Below are 21,334 nucleotides of genomic sequence, written 5' to 3' on the forward strand. Positions count from 1 at the left end.
TCATGGGTAGATTGACCCCTGTCATTGGCCTGCTCGATGCGGCAGTTCTGAACGCTTCACCCGTTTGCACATGTCGTAGGTGGAGGCTTTCTCGACTATTATCAAATTTAACTTTGATTTTATTAAAATTTAACTTTCTCCGTTTTTTTACGAAAATGACCCGTGGTTGGAGAAATGGCGGAGAAATATTTCCACCAGGGAACCTATTAAAAAAAAAAAAAGAGAAAGTGGGCCAGTTTCGGAAAAATATCAGAGAAATTTCTTCCCTCAGAGAAATGATTTCTTCTTATCAATTTTATTTATAATACATTCAAAGTTTTTCTAGAAAAAGCTGAAATACTGTTACTTCGATGGTGGAAGAAATACTAAAAAGACTTCAGTCACATTTAATTTTCTGAAAATTTGAAAATTATGGAAATTTGAAAAAAAAACAAATTAATGTACGTATAAAAATTAGTCGATGCAGCAACAAGTGGTATAAAATCGGCTGGATTAAACAATGCCATTTTCGGGAATGTTTTGTCGATAAATAACAAATGAAGAAAGTAAAAAAAAATAATTTACATTTATTAAGAGAGTTTTCAATATCTGCTTATTACCATCATTATTATTTAATATTCAATATACCATTGTTCGAATGTAGTACATGATTTAAATATTGACAGTGAATCAATAACTTTTTAGATAATTAATCTGACGAATTTTTTTTCGTTCAAATATATTAAAATTATTTAAAATAATTGCATCAAGAAAAAAGATATATTTAGAATTTTTTTCCCCATATTTTTCTTTTCTGAATAATAAAAAAAAAAAATTCTATTTTTCTAAGTGAAGAAAGTAATTAAATTAAAGTAAGATAAATAAATGAGTGATTAAAAAAAAAATATTCCTAAGTGCTTTATTCTCATTGATATAGGATCTTAATAATTCATTTGAATTATGTAATTTATCATTCAATTCATTTAATCTTTGTGAATTTATGTTTTATATTGTTTGTAATGCACTGAGTATTAATCTTCTCTTAAATTCATAACAATTATTGGTTTTTTGTTCGAATTTTTTTTACTCTAGCTGCACAAATTAATCGATTCCAAAGACATCACCACCTTTACGATAATCAGCATTTGCAAAAACAGTACCATTTATTTGTGAAATACCACAAACAACACTTCCTCGATCACGATAACGTGACGTGCTGTGTCCTAAATTTTTCAATCCATCAATAATTTTATTTGGTACACCAAACTCATATTCAACTTGCATTGGAAATAATTGTTTAATGTAATCAATTTATCTAAAGCTTTTTTAATTACCTAATAATCAAATTTAAATAAATATATTTGAAAATTTCATTTTATTTGAAATGACGATGAATTTTGTTCCTCCAGCAGAACCAATAACCATTCTGACATCTCCATCTGGTGTTGTTAAAATTGATGGTACCATTGATGATGGTTTTTGATGACATCATTTTTCAATGTCATGGCATTTGAATAGAAAACCTGTTCTTTCACTGGCTATACCACTTCCAAAACTGTAAAATTAATTAATCATATTTTTTATTAAATTTATAATAAAACAATTTTTTTATTTTTTTTACTTACTACGTGTTAATACTACTTGTTACAGCAACAGCATCACCATTAGGTGCCATAACGGATATTTGAGCTGTACCATGATCCTCCAAAAGTTCATCCCCAGCACCATAATGAGCTGGATCATTCCAAGTTTTATCATCAATTATTTTTTGTCTAATTGATTTTGCAAATTCTTTTGATGTTAAATTTCCTAGCAACTGAAATTAAAATTGAAATTTCTTAGCAAAATTTAATTCAAAAAAAAAAAAGAAAGCTTAAAAGAACAAGTTTACAAAACTAAACAGTCCTTTAGTTTATCAATAAATATTAATATTATTATTTAAAAAAAAAAAAAATTAATGTAACTTTTTATGAAATCAAGTTTTGATGTTTGATGGAAATTATATTATTAGAAAATGAGAAATATTACAATGCGTAATTAAAAATAATTGTATTATATGTATTATATTTTAGAAAATGAAAATTAAATTTTCAATATTGTATTTATTTAACAATAAACACAAATATTTATTTTAGGCGAAAAAATTTATCTCAAATATGCCTACAAAAAATATTCTACTTAAAGAAAAAAATATATATATAGTTATATATATTTCGTAAGAAAACATTACATTAATATTTAATATTAGTATTTTTAATAAATATAAAAAAAATTTACCTCAGTCATATCAACGTAATCAGCATCACCCATTTTACTTCTAACAGCATATGCATACTTCCACGTTTCAATAATTCTATGATATGTTTGAATTGTATTATTCCAACCTTTCAAACTATCTGGAGAAAATTTAAATTCATCAAATATATTTAAAACAAATGCAAGAAGTGCACCACTACTTGGTAAATTTGATGTAAATAATTTAACACCATCAGTTAAATTTGTACTCAATGTTTTACTCCATTTTGTACGATAATTATTAAAATCTTGAAATGTTATGATACTTCCACGTTTACGTAAATCTTCAACAACTATTTTACCAAGTGTACCATTGTATAATTCTGGTGCACCTTTATCAGCAAGTATACGCATTGTATCACATAATTTATCTGGTTTTATAATATCACCAGGTTTTTTTATAATTCCAGTATTTGGATCAACAAATATTTTTCTAAATAAAAAAAATAAACAACCATAAAATAATTTAAATATTGTCAAAAATAAAAAATCAATATAATTTACCTCAATGTTGGCTCATCAAAAACAATATCAATATTTTCTGATAAATCGTCATACATGGCTTTAGTCATATTCCATCCATTAATACAAAGTTCAATACTTGGTTCAAATAATTCAGCCCATGGTATTTTACCAAATTTTTGATGAGCAGCCCAATAGCCAGCAACTTCACCTGGTATTGCTATTGATAATACACCTTTTCTTGATGAATCTGAACTTTTATTTTTATACATATTTGCATGAGCTGCACTTGGTGCCACATCTCTGGCTATCAAAAAATATGCTTGTCTATTTGAACGTTCATAAATTGTCATCATAAAACCACCACCCATTCCCATAGCTTGCATATTAACAAGACCATTACAAATCATGGTGGATATTGTTGCATCGACAGCTGATCCATTTTTTTCCAATATTGATCTTTAATTAAATTATTTAATTTGTTAGTTAAACAAATAAATACGATTTGTTATTGACTATTGTCGTCGTTTTTTTTTTAATTGAATTGATTCATATTGATGTTAATAATGTAATTGAATAAAAATGATGTATAAATATTTTTGCCAAGACTGGCTGAGGTGAAATTTACTACTAATTTTCTATCGTAAAAATTCAGAAAAATATGAAAATAAATACGGAGTAATTTTTTGAAATAAAGATTGAAAAAATATCAACTAGTAATTATCTAAAATAACTAAATAACTGTCAAAAAACTACCGTGAAAAGCTTAAAAAATTCTTGATGAAAATCTTAAAAGCCACGTCTCATTTATAGAATGGGTTTTAGAAATATTTTAGACTTTTATTTTGTTTTAATATGAGTTTTATATCTTAATTATTCTAACAGCTATGTTTTTTTTAGTGGAGTAAAATAAATACTATGGAAACAAAATTGTGTTTTAATAAACAGTTTGATAAATTTTTGTACGTAAATTTAATAAATGAGAACATAATTAGCATATGTAATAGTAATTTTTGTTATTTGTTTTACTTATAATGATAATAAATGAAATGAAATTTAAATAATTTAAATTTATATCGTTTTAAATATATTTTTAGGCTTACTTTCCAATTGATGCACATGGTGGTCCATCTGAACAAACAGCACCACTTTTAAATATTTTTAATTTACTCCAAGAAGGTGGTTGAAATTGTTCTGGATCTGGTGGTGTCAATATTTTATTATCATTTTTTGTAAATGATTTTCCACATTCTGTTAATGTGGCTGTTATTATTATAAATATTACTCCGATTATTATTAAGGAAGCCACGATGATTTGTCTCAATCTCTTGGGTCTAAATAATAAATAAACAAAAAAATATTTATAAATATGTTTTCCTTATTTTTTTTAATTATAAAAAAAATTCATCAATTTGATATTCATATTTTTTTTTTTAAACAAATCTATTCGCTAATTCTCGTGTCACGTGATACGATTCCTTTCACATTTTATCATATTTTGTCTTGTCATTGAGTAGTTTACTTTACAATTGTGCAAAATATCAATATAAAAATATTGTCGTTAATAATTTAAAGTATTTACGTATAATTTTTAATGAAATTGAAATTAAGAAATTTTTTTTTCTATATTTCTACATTTAAACATTCATCAAATATAAAGTAAGTAATTTTATTTGTTTAAAAAATTATATATTTATATTATTTAACATTTTCGTATATACATAATACTAACTTCGATGTTAAATATACGAGTCGAGAGCTGTCGCCCTCGGTGGAATTCTTCTCAATTAACTTAGCTAAAACTTGTCGATCATGAAAATTTATTAATTTATTTGTTTCTGAATATTTATTAACAATAATATTTTCTGTTTTATATAATTTTTTATTATTCAATGATTTACGTTTTTTCACACTATCCGTAACATCTCGAACACATGAACATCTCATAACCTTTGTAATTTAAATAACAACTTTTTTTTCTTCTTTTTAAATTTGAGATTTTCTAAATTGTCGAGACATTTTTTATGTTAATAATTGATTTTATTATTAGGATTATAGTTATTTATTTTTTTTAATATCACAAAAGTACTTTTTCATCACTGAGTTTTCACTGATTGTGGCCAGTTCAACTCACGATACATCTCACGTTCATATCGATCCGGGCACGCGCAATTTTGATATACATAGTTTTGTTTTTCTTTTAAATAATATTTTTATTTCACTACTTTTTTTAATAATAATTTTAATCATTTTATTCATTAACCTGTCTATTATTCCATAAATTAAAACAAATCTATATGAGAAAAGATAATTATGATGGAAAATGTTTGCTGAAAAAAATTTAATAACTTTTTTTTTTTTTTTTTTACTTTTAATTTTAATTAAAATTTTGAAATAGATTGATGTTTATTCACTTGATGTAGATCACTTTTACGCTCCTTGTCATGTGAGAATATAATTTTTTTTTTTTTTTTTATCTTTAAATACTTTGACGATCGGAAAAAAAATTAAACGAGTAAAGGAAATGAATAAAATAAAGAGAAAAAAAAATATCAGAAGCACTTAGTTTAAAGAGTTTTTTTTTAACGGAAGAATTCCGATTTTTTTTCTATATATTCGTGACTGGAGAATATAAATATAATAAAAAATAATAAAAAATAAAAAATATAAAATTTTTGTACTAAAAAATAAAAAAAAGTTTATTTAAAAATTTTAATTACATACTAATTTTAAATTTTCTTTCATTCAAAATTATAAAAAATAAAGTTGATTATGTTAGTTGTATTATTCATTCATACAATAAACATTATATTTTTTTATCAAGCTTTAAATTTTGTTGATATATACCCCTTGTATATATTTATTACGTTTTATTTAAAAGAATGTTTTCCTGAACTTAGTAACTATATTGTGGTCTCGTTATTAATAATTTTTGATAATGTTTATCTTAAGATCAAACTCCAATAAAAATTTCGCCACCTTATCAATAACCTTCAAAAAAAAATTGGAACAAATTTAATCAAAACTTCGATTACAGTATAAAATTTAAAAACGAAATTAACATTCCAATCGCTAAAGCCCGGAAAAAAAATTGTAAAAATAATATCGCCAAAAATTAATTATTAATTTATAAACAAAATTTTACTTAAAAAAATTAATATTTAAATTTTTTTATTCAACATAAACACACCTGGGTTTTGAATCCGACAAGGCCATGAAGTTGACGTCCTCGTGTTTCGTCATATTTCGCCAAATAAACCACGTTGAAAACAAATTATATTAGTGTATCGAAAAAATATATATATATATATTTTACAAATAAATGTACATTTCAATGAAAAATATATTTATATAAAAAAAAAAAAAAAAAAAAAATTAATTCAACAATAAAAAAGACACCCAGATCCAACGACAATTTTAATCAGACTGCTTCAACCGAAGATATTCAAGGCAATATCGCCAAAAAAAAAAATTTCTATATAATAAATATGTGGGGGGAAATTAAAAAGAGGGGAACATGTTTCCACGTGGTTTTGTGTCTGTGAATATAAATATCATATTACTGAAAAATTTACATTCGACAAAGTAACGCAAATAATATATTGGGAAAAATCTTGCTCGTCCTTCTAATTTTTTTTTTTTTTTTTTCATGGTCAAACCAATGGGATGTTTTTTTTTTTACTCATGGTAAGTCTGCAGAGCGTTCTTGAATTCCGTGTATGAATAAAAAAAACTTAAAAAAAATGCTATAAAATAAGTGAAAATGTCGTGAGGACACCCAACCGAGCAAACCGGATCATCACATGCTGGCAGAAACGAAACCCGCGTGTGCCGAGCGTGTTTATTCCAGTCCTTTTTTTTTTTTTATACACTATACATGTATTTATCATACCTGTATTATAATTATTTCTTTATGAGCAAAGAAAGGTTTTATGATCTTGCAGCTTGTGATGATAAAATTCTTTTAATCAATATTTTTTATTGCAAAAGAAAAATAAAAGTGACAGAAAAAAAGTAAATTAACTGACAATTTCGAAAAAAATTTGTCATTGGGGCATTGGCAAAGCCAATAGATCAAAAAGAAATATTCACAATAAATGCATTTCATGAATTTGAAATAAAAAATAATAAGGGAAAAAAATCTATAAACATTCAGCTAGTTAAACTGTTTTTTATTCATATTTTTATTCATTCATCATTCACAATATTCTCAACTATTAGTTTTTTATAATATAATAATATTCATAAACGGACAAATTTAATAGTTACAAATTAATAATTAATAGTCACTTTAATTTTTCAACAATCACGAACACATATTCTCAACCAGCGAGAAATATTTAAAAATTCAAGTTTCATTTATCAGCTAATATAAATTATTTCTATTTTTCCAATTTATTTTCAACAAATAATTTAAAAGTTTATTGTATATATATAAACTACACGATGATATAATTTTTCACCAATTAATTGGCCTACAAATTAAACTATAGTTCAAAAATAAATAAAAATTATTTGACCCCAAGTATTTAATGATAATAAATCCGTTAAATCGATATTTAACTTTATCGATGGTTTTTTTTTTTATTTTTATATTTTACTGAAAAACTTTTTTTCTATTTAAATAAATACATTTTTTTCAAAGATATAATTTATTTTTTTTATATATGATATATATAACTTTTTTTTTTTTTCGAATCACAAGTACAAAAATACTGTTTGGATATGTCACACGCATTGTTTTTTTTTTTTCATTGACAAATTTACTTGAATGAAAATAAAAAATAGAAATTTTGAAAAAATAATAAATTTTTTGTTTAAAAAATATTAAATCAAATAAACTGAAAAAGCAATTTATAAAATTATTTAACGAGGTTGTAAAAGTGGCCTCAATTGATCCTCTTTAGTTTTATCATCAGTTATAATTTTTTTGTTATCAATTATAATTATTATATTTTTTAGTATGACCAGTTTTATCATTTTTAATTTTTTTTATATAATTATCATTATTAATATCATCATTAATGTATTTATCATTATCATCACTGCTACTCCAATTTGTTTGACTTTCTTCATTATCATCACCGTCATCATTACTTATATGAAATTTATCATTCAAGTTTTCATCGTCACATGTTGATTGTTCGTTTGCCTAAAATGTGAGGTCAATAACATTATACACAATAATTATACACAACTGAAATATTTTTAATGAATAAATAAATAATTATTTTATCAATTAAATTTAGAAACTAAAAAATAATTCAAAAAATTTAAAGAAAAATTAAAAAAAAATTTATTTGAAAATAATAAAGTATATATTTTGTTATTATTTCTTATAGAACTTTATTATTATTATTATTTAGGATGAAAGAAAAAATTTTTCATGCATATTACCGGAAATTTAGAAAAGTTCAATTTTACAAAAAAGATAATTGAGACTCACCGTGCAAAAATACGCTACGCTTTTTAAAATTAGTGATATACACTTAAGCTATTGTTCGTTTGTTAAAGCATCATAACAATTTTCAAAAGAAAAATTCACCGTTATATTTTATACAAAAAAAAAAACTTGTTCTTTTAAGTTTTCCTTTTTTTTTTTTTTTTTGCATCAAATTTTTGTTTATAATGTTTAGACCTGCAATAACAATTTGATACACATGAAAAATTTTAACTGACAATATTTTTTTTTTTTGTCTTATATACAAGGTTGATTTTTTCTTTTCGAGTTTAATGATTTTACCGTTTTTCAAAAGCGTGTCGTATTTTCGCATAGACTCAATTTATCACCTGCTGTATTTCCAAGGGACCGATAGGCGACGGATTGTCGCCTGGTAGACAATGAAACTTTGAAGATTAACTTTCGTTGTATATTTATCTTAGGTAATGACATTTTTTCTTTCACCCTTGAAAAGCATGAAAAAATGAATAGAAAGAAAATAATAATAATCATTTGAAAAAGTGAAAAAAACCTTACACTAACTTTTTTTTCAATGTATATTTTCTATATGTTGAAAAATGATTTTTTGACAATCACTGATTAATCAAATTAATAAATTAAATAATATTAGATAAATTAAAATACCATAGTTATTGATTTTGTTGGTAAAATCGTTGTTGTTGTTGATGTTGATGATGCTATTGTTGTGGCAGTTGTTGTATCAGTTGTATCACTACTTTCACTATTATTACTAGCTCGATTACTAGCAAGCATCATATCTTCAAGTGTTCTAACACGAGTAAAACGTTTACCAGTTGGCCAATTGTCCATTGAATTATTTAAATTAGTACCACTTGTTTTTGGCAATATTTTTGTTGTCCAAACATTTGTTTCACTACTGCCAGTACTGCTGTCACTACCTGCACTCATTTGTCTCAATCCACGTTCTTCTTAAAAATTATTGAAATAATAATTGCATAAATTTATTGCAAGCAGAAAAAAATAAAAAACCCTAAAATGTTGTAATTAGAGTTAACAAAACTTACTCTCATTTATGATGGAATTTTTATTTTTTGTAATACTTGTACGTTTTATAATTGGACTATCACAATCTAAACTTTCAGTACGTGTTATTAATATTCTTGGACTTTTCTTTGATGTATCAAATACTGATAAATTAATATCAACTTGTTCTCTATCATTTTTAAAATGACCCATTAAACTTGCTGCACTTGTGCTTGTTCTCACAACTCTTGTGTTACTTTCATCTTCCAAAAAAAATAATAAAAAAGCCAAATTTAATTTATTGATAATTTAAATAATTTAAATAATTTAAATAATATAATAAAATTACTTGATTCAGTTGTTGGTACTCGTAATGTATTGCATGATGCTGCTGATTGAAGTTTTGTTTTATTGAAACCAATAACGTTATTATTATCAAAGCCAGAATTTTGTGATTTTGTTCCTAAATTTAATAATGCTTCACTTAATCTTCTTTGAAGTGGAGGAAATGGAAATAATGATACTGGACCACTTGCTGATGGTCTTCTTGATCCAGCTACACTTGGTGTTCTTGCTTGAATTTCCTAAATTATTTAATTGTATTAATAAAAGTAGATTTATTTTGCCTACACAAGTTTTTTTTACCTGCTGCAATTCGGATTTCGTTATTTTTTTTCGCCAATAATTCTGAACAGAACGACGTAGAGTTCGTGACTTGAGGCCATATAATAAACCATTAATGGGTGGTGAACTGGCCAATAATAGTGAGGCCAAGGACAGTATTTTTGGATGAACATGAAAATGTTTACCATTACACACCAATTCCCATAATATTAATACACAATATGGTAAATACAATAAATACAATGATCCGACTAACTGCATGACCTAAAAATCAAAAAAAAAAAAGTTTAATTAGTTTTCATGTGTGAATGATTAACATATACGCAATGAACATATGATATATTATCACGTCATGTCGTCATTTTTTTATTATTGCTTTTTTTTTTTTTTTTTTTTAAGAAATGCTTTAGCTTTGATTTGAATTGCATCGATGAATTTACTTTTTTTTTCAATTTATCAAATTAATATTTAAAAATAAATCTGGTATTTTTTAAAATCATCAATTCGTGTCATTGAATTGTCAATAATGTTTTATTGATATTTCCTAGCAGAAATAAAGAGACCAAAATGACATTAAACCGTTATCGTTTTGTGCATCAAAACGACAGGATAATTTAATCATGAATTATTATGTAAAAAAATATGGGAAAAATAGAAAATAATTTTTTAAAAATATTTCATAAAATTAAAATGATTTTTAAAACGATAAAATATTTATTTGATCAAATGCTTTATTAGGAAAATATCATACCATGTATTCAACTTTACCACGATATTTGTTTTCAAAGATGTAACAACATGACGTACATAGAAATGAAAAGCAACTAAAACCGAGTATATATAGTTTTAAATTTGTTGAAGTTTGACGTAAAAAATCATTAATATTTACTAAGAGCTGATGGGGAATTTGATGTAAAATTGTGTGGATTTAAAAGAATGGTGTTAAATTACAAGTACTTAAAAATTCAAAAAAAAACTTAAAATTGCCGTTTAAATATTTTTTCATGCGTTTTATTGGTTTTATAATTTATAGTTTAATTTTATTACATATGTGGTTTTTACTTGAAATGTCTATGCACTTGGTAACCATGTGTGGGAATTGTGTTATTCCTTGAAAGAAACTATTATAAAAAAATACATAAATTAAAGTATTGTAACTTGAATAATCTTAAAAAAATATAAATTTAAATTTATAGATGAAATGTTGCTCTAATTTTTATAGCTTTTTAAGTTTACGAAGAACAAAGGTATTTGATATTTTAGTATTAAAAAAAATATATTTTAGGGTTTTTTGTTAAAAATAAATAAAAATAAAAATACGTGGTCAATCAAGTGACGAGATCAACTGCTGAGTTTTTTAAATTCAAATATTATATTTTCTGATGAAAAATTCTATCAAACAAATATTTCTTTGTGCTAAAGATCATTTTAATTTTAAGAAATATTGAAAAAAAACTATTTCAAAACTTTTTTTATTTAAAAAAATAAATAAATAATTAACTTACTGTACTTGCTGCACTGTGAAATTTTGGTGGTCCACCAGAACTTGGTGCTGTAATTGTTGGTATAAAAAATGGATTTCTTTGATGTGTTATTGTAACTTGTGCACTCAATGTAACTTCATAAATTGCACTTGCAATACGATGACGATGATATCTGGCAATACTTAAAATACGTAAATTACATATTGTAACAAGTATTGCCGGTAACAATAGACCAATGAATATATAAATAATTGAATATATTAATCCACTAATACCCCAACTATTGTTACCAAAATCAGGTATACAACATCCAAGACCTGGATTATATTCATATGATGGTGCAAAGCCCGACAATGGAGGTAAACAAAGCAACAATCCAATTGTCCATGAACCAATAAGACCAATTGTAATACGTTTCGGTGATACCTTTGCTGTATAATGTAGTGGTGATGCAATTGCATAATACCTTCAAAAGTAATAATTCATTTTTTTATACTTTAACCAATTTATATTTATATATATTTATTTTTAAATTTACCTATCACAATTTAATCCTGTCACCGTCCACAGTGCAACCGGATGTAATAACGTCAATAATAATCCATGAAACATACACCATGTGTCAGTTATGGGCCATCCACTTATACTGAATACAATTGAAACAATACAAACTGCTGATTCAACAGCACTAAGATGAACTAGCAAGAGTGTATTTGCTGTTTGTTGTTGTTGGGGCTGAAAAGAAAATTATTCAATCGATTATTATATTTTATAAAATGATACTTTTGATGAAAATGATTTTATTTTTATTTTCTACAATCTTTTTCTAGAAAATCATAGAAAATTTTTTCATCATTTTCCTTGCATACTAATTTGTCTTTGATTTACTCTGTTTTACAAAAATCACTCCAATTTATTATATTTTTTTTTAATTTAAAAACCATATAAATTTTTAAATAATAAAAAATAACCTGTTTTCGCAGACCAAGAACAACAAGAAGTACATAAGAATTGACAAGTAGGCCCAATGCTGATATGAGGAAAAGTGGTAAACCAAAGGCCCAAGGGCCCATACCGCTATCTTTTATTTATCATCAATCCATATTTAACTGAACCAGCTCGTACTTTTTTTTACCTGTAAATAAAGTAACAACAAAAATAATGCTTGATTATTTATAGATATTTTCTTTTTTTTCTATAATTTTTTTATTTGTCAATTTCTGTTTGATAAAGCTTGTCAATATGTCAATTTATATATCTATGATTATTATTGTATAAAGTAAAAATGTATAAAGTTTTTTTTTTTTTTTTTTTGAATTAAAATATTGATAAAAGTGATAAATAAAAAATGATAGATAAAAATAAATTAATGAAATTTCTTTGTTAGGATAGCATGTTGGAAAACGCATGATGAAGTCATATATATATCGTTATTTAGTATGCGCGGTGGTTCCATTATCGACTATTAGACAAACTATAAAGTACGATATATACATTGATGTGTTTTTGTTGATGATGTTAGTATCCTTCTATATATATATCAACCCCTTCGAACCTCTTGCTTTACTATATCACAAACCCTACCACTACAATTTAACCACTATATTAAATTGTGTAAAAGCATAGATATATGTATAACTTTGCTTATTGTATCGTAACTTGTTACTTAGTGAATTGACATCATTAATTTCAATATTTTTCTCTTTATCATCTTTCTCTCTGTTAATTAATTAAATTTTTGGTTATCCGCAGGTAATTTTAATTCAATGATTACTCAATCTTAATATTTTGTATCATGAAAATATATATAATAAATAATAAGTATCATTTAGGTTTTATTATTATGATAAAGTAAATAAAACAAATAAATAAATAAATTACTGTATAAACAAAATATATTGAGGTCAGTTTAATGGATTTTTTTTTAAATAAAAATATTGGTTCAACATGGTAAATATGAAATTTTTCAATATTTTTCATGATTGATGTTGCAATTTAATATGAGTTGATATTAAATGTCATTTAAAATATAATTTTTTTTATTATTTATTGAAAAATATATTTTACTATTTATATTATATGTTTCTTTATTTATATTTTTTATATATATAATATAGAAATAAAAATTCAAAATATAACATAAAAGTCGATTTTTTTTTTCAAATAACTTTTATGATTTCTTTTGACGATTTTTATTGTATAGAATTTATTTTTTACTTTTATCAATTGAACTACAACCTTTATCTTCTTTGAAAGGCATTTCATCATTTATACGCTTGACCAAATAAACATGTCCGGAAATGTTTTACTCAATATCTCATAAAATTAACTCATAGATCTGGAAAATTTCTTTATAAAAATATCATTTATTAATAAAATTTTGAATTAAAAAAAATATATAAAGTCTATCAAGTCATCTTTTTTCTCAATGAAAATAATAATAATAATAATAATAATTCAATTGGGGGTGTAAGGTGTGTGTGCTTACAAAAGGGGTGGTTTCCATCATGAAAAATCAGAACAATTTATCCATTACGAAGTAACCAACCCTAAATTCTATTTATAACTCAAAAAAAAAAAAAAAAAAACACAAAACTATAAAAAACTTACTTTTTCTTTTTTTTTACAAGTATTTCCGTTTAATTGTAAATTATTTATTTATTGTAAAATGATTCATAAATATATGGAAAAAAAAAAAGAAAAAAAATGAGTTATCAACATTTCGTGAGTCACGATACCTTGGTGGTTGAAAATTTGATGAAATAGTAATAATAATAGTATATTAAAAAAAATCGATCAGTGGTGAGTAATACTGAGTGTGTAATACTGAGGAAAACAAAGTGTCATAGTAACACTTTTTTTTTTCACTTTTTTATTTTCGTTGGAAAGACATATAGATCGATCGATTGTCGACTCTGTTGCTCCCCAATGGATGAAAATATACAACTCATACAACTTTTTTAAATTGATAAAATTCCTTCTTTTGCCTTTTTAGAATATTTTTATTATTATTATTATTATTATTATTTCAGAAGCTATTGCAAAAGAAAAAAAAATGGCTCGTATAAATGAAAGCTTCATGATGAATCGAATTTTTCAATTTTTACTAAATAAATCTGAGAAGCTTTTGAGATTTAACTTTTTTTTATATTTTTATTATTATTTATATTTTTTTTTTTTAATGTCTCATCATTTCAATTTTCTACTTTACCATTTTATCTACTTTATTTCATTTGAATTACCAACCCCGCAAGTGATGCACTTATTTTTTATTTTTAAATTTTTTTCTTTTTACTTTTTTCTTGCAATTTCTTGACATAAAAAACAACGCCGGCATTTCATAATTTGTCTAAAGAAATAACGTAATGAATATCTTATCTTTTTTTGGTAATTTTGATTTTATTCTCAAACAAAATTATTGAAAAAAAAAAAAAAGGTTTATTTTTTTTGATTTTCCCTTCGGAAAAATTTCTTAGAACATTTTTTTTTTTTTTCATTTTTAGTGCCGCGGGGTAATTGAGAAATCTTGTAAACTTGGCGGGGATTCTTTTTTTTTTATTATGTACAAAAAAAAAAAAATTTCACAAAAGATAAAAGGTCGTATACCTACTGAGTTTTTGAAATGGGCATTTTACAAGAAGACTGTTACTCAATTTTGAGAGAGAAAAATTTTTAGGCTTAAAATATATAAGCATATTTATATAATTGATGAAAAATATATGAAAAATTATTTTACTTTAATAAATTTGTTAAAATTGTAATTTAATATTTGAGAAAATTAATTCATACAAATGTGTAACTTAATATTAAGATTTCTCAGATGTTAAAATTTAATTAATGAAGGGTGGAATGATTGATTACACAAATTTACCTCATCATCGGACATCCTTTTTTTTTCTTCGATCAGTATCGTGAATAATATAAGAATAAAAGACCTTGAACCACACAGACCTCGAGAACATAAACGCTCCTGTTTTTTTTTTTATTTTTTTTTGTTTCCTGACAAATAAATGTTGATTATTCGTCACGTTTTTGGAGACTTTGATCAATATTTTTTTATTATTATTTTCCATAAATAAAATAAAAAATTAAAAATAGTTTTTTTTATTTTTATTTTTTAAATTCCAAACGTGACGCTGAAAAATCAGTTGTTTGCAGTTGAAAAACTTGAAGAGATAAACTTTCAATGGTATTAAAATAATTTACTATTACTTTTTTAGTCATAACTAAAAAAGATTTGGTATTTTAATGATCAATTTGCATCAATAAATACCAATGAAATTTTTTATAACTTTTTTTCCATCAGAATTTAACCTATCAAGAAGTTTAAATAATTATTTTTGAAAATTACAAAAAAATGCCAACCGTTGTTATTGACGATAAAAATGTACGACAATTTTCTTACAATGAAAATGATAATATTGAAGAGTTTTATTTGAAAAGATTTATCTACACTTGTTGTGTTTATTTTTGTGCATGGATGATATTTATTAGTATTATAATTGGGGTAATAACATTTGGTTATTTTTTAAAAAATTAATAATTAATTTAATGAATAAATAACCTTAAAATTGAATGGACAAAAAAAATATAAAATGCTAAATTTGACCCAAATATTTTCCAATTAATTTTGGCATTAATAATTCAAAGAATTTATTATTTAATTTTAATACAAATAAAGTATTAAATTGGAGTATTCATTTTTTTTTTTTTTACTTTCGCATGATATATTTTAGTAATTTTTCTTTTTCTAAAATAGATTGAAATGGGTCACGCAACGATTGTTTAATAGTGTTTGAATAAATAAATCGATTGAAATGTAATGTGTCATTTATGATTCAATGATGAGTCAGTCATTAGTTACCAATTATCATAATTAACGTAATTCAATGCTTCATTTGATTCTGTATATATTTATTGTATTCAAATGTCAAACTTATATACATTAAATTTCAACTTTTCAATTATTATTTCATTTGATAATTACAGTGTAATTAAATTAATTATAATGTATAAATAAATAATGTATTACTTTTTTTATGTAAATTATTTATAATCAATTATTAACATTGAATTTTTTATGGGTTTTTTTATTACCTTGATAACAATCCAATTGTTTTCAAATAAAAAATTAAAACTTTTAATTTTCTCGCAATTGCAGTTTATTAATTTACAAAGTTTTTTTATTTTTCTTTCTAAGAAAATTGTATATCTAGTTTATTTTATAGAGATAGAAAATTAATATATCGTTGATTAGTTTTTTTATTTGTTTTATTATATTTGTAAAAAAAAAAATAAATTTTTTTTTTTTCAAAGTTTGATTTAATCCATCAACTTATATATAAGTATATTGTTTTTTTTTTGTTATATATTTTTTTTCTTATTTATTTTCCAATATCAATATTTAATTATAAAAAGTGTTTCTCACAGAAATATATTAAAAAGTCATTTTAAAATGGATTCTACTTGTATGATTTTTAATTATTTACCTTAGGCACAAAATAAAATATTTATAAAAAAGTTTCAATTGTTTACGCTAAATTTTTTCATTTAATATAAACAATTTAAGTTGACAATGTTGATTTTTTATTTATTTATTTCAATAACCACATGCCGAATTGAAACTGGTCCTATTGATCATGTCCTACTTATTTCGACAAATCAAAAAACTTCAATATTTTTTTATGTATCTTTATTTTCCGTATATTATTTTACATGTTTAAAAATATTACATTTTTTTTTTTTTTTTATTTGTTTAAGATTTTAATGTTTTTTTTTTTCTTTTATGTTTATTTTTGTAAGTTAGCACGCGATTCCTTCCGTCGACGATATTGGACGGAGACGAAGACAGGAAACAAGTTTTGAAAATATAGATATTTATATGTTTAAAAAAATGATTAAAAAAAAAGAAATTAGATGAATAAATGAGTAAAATACTTCAAGATAAATTCATTAGAAAATTTTACTGCAAAAGATGACAATTTAAAAATAAATTTTTTAAAAATAAAAAATAAAAAAAACAAGGAGAGTTGGTTAATTTTCACACGACATTTTTATTTGACATTTAAACACCAAGGGGTGTGTTTATTGCTGACATTGTTGGCCACCTGGGGCTCCTATATCCTGTCTTTGCATATTAATTGTCAAATTTCGTTCTCCAATTATGAAAATGAGATGACGAAAAAAAAAAAATTTTTTTAAACTTGCAAGCTTGCTAACAATTAAAACTATTTATTATTATTATTAAATTTTTTATTTTCAATTAATTCAACCGTGAAAATAAGTATCGATAAATTTATTTCTAGCCTTGACATGACCCTCTTGATTTTTTTCTACTGTTCAACGAAAGAAAAAAAAAGAATTGTATAAATATTATTTTAAATTGTAAAAACCATTGGTTTAAAAAATTTTTTTTATTCGTCAAAAAAAAAAAAAAAATGAATGAAATATTTAAACGGTGAAAATTTATCTCCATCAGAAATGTTATTGAATTTTTTTCTTCATTTTCTGACAGGTGATTTTTTTCATCCCCTATTTTCATTATATTATATTTTTTTTTATTATTAGCATTGGATCTTTTGTCTTTATTTGATTCATATGTATGTTATTGTCTATCGTAAATGTACTGATTTTTTTAACGTTATATTTCAATCTACCATGACAGTAAAAAATAAAAATATATGAAGAAACAAAAAAAAAAAAAAAAGTTATATAGGTATATGTACATATATCAGAGCTTTAAAATGACTTAATGGATAAAAGTTTTGATAAACTGATGGTGGCAAAAATTGAAAAGTAGGAAATAATAAAATATAAATATATTTTTTTGTGAATATTGTTTTTGAAGAATGAAAAAGAAAAAAAAATCAAAAGAGCAACAAATAAAAAAATGAGTACTAACTTAGAAAAATATTCCCTGAGGATATTAAATTTATGTTCATTTTATTATTGAATAAATTTTTTACACCTCAAATATTTATATTTATTTTGTACACTGATTTTTTAATCAAAAAATATTTTCTCTTTATTTATTTTTTTTCTTTTTTTTATAAATAAAAAGATTAACTTTTATATGAATTTTTTTTTTCAATCAAAATTGAAACGTCCATAATTGTGTGTAATTTTTTTTTAAATTCAATAACTCGTATTGTTTTGAAAATTGACGTTAAATTATTTTCTCAATAATCAATCATTTTTTAATTTTCTTTTTAAAAAAAATAATTGAAATTTGTCCAATTGGCTAATTTGATGCGCTGAGTTTACAAATTTTTTTATATTATCATTAGAATTGTTTTTTTTATCTTTCATTTTGTCGCCAAGGTGTCTAGCCAAATTGCAAAAAAAAACAAATATATACATTCATATATAGACATATAAATTGTGTAGGTTTCCCGTATCTAATATCTAGTATATTTTCCGACTCGTAAAAACACGTATGCCATTTAATCCAGATGTTACCTTTTGGTCCGAGTGTTTTTTCGTGTTTAATACGAACCACCAACACCCTCCTGACCTTTTTTTTTTTATTTTTTTTTATCTCTTTATCTCTTTTTTTTTTTTTTTTTGGAGCAGACACTCATTATAGATATACTCCATTTGAAAATTATTCAAGACTCAAATAATTTATACATCTATGAATTTTTTATGGATCTATTCTTATCAACTTCACTCAGATAAATGAAATTATTTATTAAATGAATAATCAATAATATTCCATTGTTGATTAAATAAAATTTTTTTACCGAGGTCTTTATTTATTATTATTTTTTCTAAATTAATTAAATAATTTGTGTTTGTTTGTTTTTTTAATTTGTCTTTTTTATTTTTTCATAAAAAGTTGGGCATTTTTTAATATTGGAAATTTTATTAATTTCTATATAAGTAAATAACTAAATATATATATATATTTTTTTTAACAGGTGCCTTTCGTATACATGTATATAGTGATAATGTCGATCACATTATATGTAAGGTTGAAGACCTCGTCACTATAATATTAAACACAGTATACCATCGATTGTCTCTGAATGACTTTATAAACTTGTTTTTCACTTTTTTTTTTCTATCATTTTTAATATTCACCATATTTTTAAAAAAAATATTCATTAGTACTTTTGGCTTACTAAATTAAATAACTTAATATATCATAAATCAATTTAATATTATTGCATTCCTTTAAAAACTCACCACATCAATAAACTCCCCTTGCATTAAATTCTTCTTCTACAATGAAAATTTGAAAAAAAAAAATTATCTATATCGAAAAAAAATAAATAATTTTTTCACATCTAAATTAAATTAATTTATGAACTATTTTCACGTCATTTATATTGTCATTATTTTTTTTCTAATTAAACTAAAATATCATTATCACAATTTTAAATTATTATCACAATTTTTTAAACAAAAAAATTTTTTACAATAAATATTTTTATATAGAAAAATAAAAACAAAAAAAATTATCATTTAGTTTTTTTTATTTAAAAAATAAATAAAAATTGCTTGTTTATTTATATTTTTATTATATTGAGGGGTAAAAATCACGAAAAGACAAGAAGCACGGTTTGTCACCGTTTGTCTGACTATTCGACAGAAAGTCTTTTGATGCCACGTGCTGATCAATGACAATGCGCCGGCGTCTGTTAAGGGGTGAATTTTACCCTTTTTATTCGACTAGTGTTTCATAGTTTTTATTTAAACAACCACTTGTGGTATGCGTATTGGAAAATAAAAAATAAAAAAATTAATATATACATATTTTATTGATGTTTCAGGAAAAAAATAAAGATATCAAGCATGAATGGTGAACTAATTTTAACAAAAAACAATGGAAAATTAACAATTGATCAGAGAAAATTTTACGAAAATAATGGCTACCTTGTAATTCCAAAATTAATATCTCAAAAATTATTAGACGACTGCAGTCAAAGGTATATATTTTTTCAAGACAGTAAATAATTATGTTTATACATATATGTAAATGAAAAATAATTTTTTTAAATATTTCATTGATTAAAAAGATTTGATGATTATGCTGATGGAAAAATTGAAAAAGGCTCGATCACTGTGATGCGTGATATCGCTGATAAAAAATTAGTCAACAAAATTCAAGATATAAATCATGATGTTGTATTCCGTCGGTATATTGAGAATAAAAATATTCTTGACATTGTTGAGAGTGTAATTGGAAAAAATATAATGGCCGTTCATAATATGCTCATTTCAAAACCACCAGATGCCGGACAAAATAGTAGCAGGTCAATTTAAAAAAAGCCATCCTAAAAAAAAAAAAATGAATCAATTGAATATTATAAAAGTTCAAGTATTTATTTTTAAAAAATATTATTTTTGGATAACTGATCAATAATATTTATTTATTTAGACATCCACCACATCAGGATTTGTATTATTTTCCTTTTCGTCCTGCTAATAATATCGTAGCTACGTGGACAGCGATCGAACCTTGTAATGTTGAAAATGGATGTTTATTTGTATCACCTGGTTCACATCGTCTCAATAAACTATATCCTCATGGTTATCCAAAAAATGCAATCGTTAATAAATTCTATCATGGTATTCAAGTACGTATTAAATTAATATTAAATTACTTTTTTTATTAGATTTATTTATTTACTTTTTACAAGGATTTACCAAGTTCAATGATTTGGATTGATCTTGAGATGAAACCAGGTGACACAGTGTTTTTTCATCCTCTCTTGATACATGGCTCAGGTGTTAATAAATCTTCAAGAACAAGAAAGGCAATTTCATGTCACTACGCAGCTTCTGAGTGTAGCTATATTGATGTAATATTTTTTTTTTATATACAAACGATAAAAAGTCCTTGAAACTGTGTTCCTTTAATTTAAAAAAATAATAAAATTAACGTTATTTTTGTTCAGGTAAAGGGAACATTTCAGGAAAATATTGAGAAAGAAATATTAGATTTGATGGCAAAAAGATATCCAGGTGTTGATATCAAATATCAAGATGTCTGGAAATTTAAATCATCTCTGGTTCGAGGTCTTCGGTCAAATCTTTAAAA

General features: G+C 23.7%; 3 protein-coding genes across 6 annotated transcripts; 1 reads left to right on the forward strand and 2 right to left on the reverse strand.

Moving 5' to 3' along the window:
- Positions 1-872: 872 nt before the first annotated feature.
- LOC122849070 (scoloptoxin SSD14-like) lies at positions 873-6,159 on the reverse strand. 3 transcript variants are annotated; one of them, XM_044147621.1, is made up of 7 exons: positions 4,638-4,871; positions 4,469-4,538; positions 3,840-4,070; positions 2,779-3,195; positions 2,257-2,707; positions 1,605-1,795; positions 873-1,534 (listed from the first exon to the last, which is right to left on the reverse strand). In XM_044147621.1, exons 1-7 carry the CDS (start codon positions 4,681-4,683, stop codon positions 1,468-1,470), a joined length of 1,473 nt encoding a protein of 490 aa, XP_044003556.1. In that variant the 5' UTR covers positions 4,684-4,871; the 3' UTR covers positions 873-1,467. The 3 variants fall into 3 exon arrangements, with proteins under 3 accessions (XP_044003556.1, XP_044003557.1, XP_044003555.1); XM_044147622.1 differs by lacking the exons at positions 4,469-4,538; positions 4,638-4,871 and adding an exon at positions 5,927-6,159; XM_044147620.1 differs by having other exon boundaries at positions 4,469-4,883.
- LOC122849073 (phytanoyl-CoA dioxygenase, peroxisomal-like) lies at positions 4,259-21,332 on the forward strand. Its single transcript, XM_044147624.1, has 6 exons — positions 4,259-4,395; positions 20,064-20,219; positions 20,310-20,546; positions 20,672-20,870; positions 20,934-21,095; positions 21,192-21,332. The coding sequence occupies exons 1-6, from the start codon at positions 4,331-4,333 to the stop codon at positions 21,330-21,332; spliced, it is 960 nt and encodes a 319-aa protein (XP_044003559.1). The 5' UTR covers positions 4,259-4,330.
- Positions 7,418-19,992, reverse strand: LOC122849069 (G-protein coupled receptor 161-like). Of its 2 annotated transcripts, XR_006373500.1 has the most exons (10): positions 19,477-19,992; positions 12,261-12,424; positions 11,828-12,024; positions 11,311-11,755; positions 9,827-10,069; positions 9,531-9,765; positions 9,223-9,444; positions 8,822-9,126; positions 8,480-8,642; positions 7,794-7,888 (listed from the first exon to the last, which is right to left on the reverse strand). XR_006373500.1 is itself a non-coding variant. In XM_044147619.1 (9 exons), the coding sequence occupies exons 2-9, from the start codon at positions 12,360-12,362 to the stop codon at positions 7,673-7,675; spliced, it is 1,962 nt and encodes a 653-aa protein (XP_044003554.1). In that variant the 5' UTR covers positions 12,363-12,424; positions 19,477-19,992; the 3' UTR covers positions 7,418-7,672. The 2 variants fall into 2 exon arrangements, 1 of the variants encoding a protein (XP_044003554.1); XM_044147619.1 differs by lacking the exon at positions 8,480-8,642 and having other exon boundaries at positions 7,418-7,888; positions 8,822-9,123.
- Positions 21,333-21,334: the final 2 nt, after the last annotated feature.

Source organism: Aphidius gifuensis, linkage group LG2 (assembly GCF_014905175.1).
Source record: "Aphidius gifuensis isolate YNYX2018 linkage group LG2, ASM1490517v1, whole genome shotgun sequence".
NCBI classification, from domain to species: domain Eukaryota; kingdom Metazoa; phylum Arthropoda; class Insecta; order Hymenoptera; family Braconidae; genus Aphidius; species Aphidius gifuensis.

Coding starts and splice junctions, on each gene's coding strand:
- LOC122849070 (XM_044147620.1), bottom strand. CDS start 4,683: ATGAGATGTTCATGTGTTCGAGATGTTACGGATAGTGTGAAAAAACGT. Junction 4,071..4,468: donor CTCGTATATTTAACATCGAA/GTTAGTATTATG, acceptor TTTATTATTTAG/ACCCAAGAGATTGAGACAAA. Junction 2,708..2,778: donor TTTGATGAGCCAACATTGAG/GTAAATTATATT, acceptor TTTTTTATTTAG/AAAAATATTTGTTGATCCAA.
- LOC122849073 (XM_044147624.1), top strand. CDS start 4,331: ATGAAATTGAAATTAAGAAATTTTTTTTTCTATATTTCTACATTTAAA. Junction 4,396..20,063: donor AAACATTCATCAAATATAAA/GTAAGTAATTTT, acceptor TTGATGTTTCAG/GAAAAAAATAAAGATATCAA. Junction 20,871..20,933: donor AATTCTATCATGGTATTCAA/GTACGTATTAAA, acceptor ACTTTTTACAAG/GATTTACCAAGTTCAATGAT.
- LOC122849069 (XM_044147619.1), bottom strand. CDS start 12,362: ATGGGCCCTTGGGCCTTTGGTTTACCACTTTTCCTCATATCAGCATTG. Junction 11,756..11,827: donor ACAGGATTAAATTGTGATAG/GTAAATTTAAAA, acceptor TTACTTTTGAAG/GTATTATGCAATTGCATCAC. Junction 9,124..9,222: donor AAATTCCATCATAAATGAGA/GTAAGTTTTGTT, acceptor ATTTTTAAGAAG/AACGTGGATTGAGACAAATG.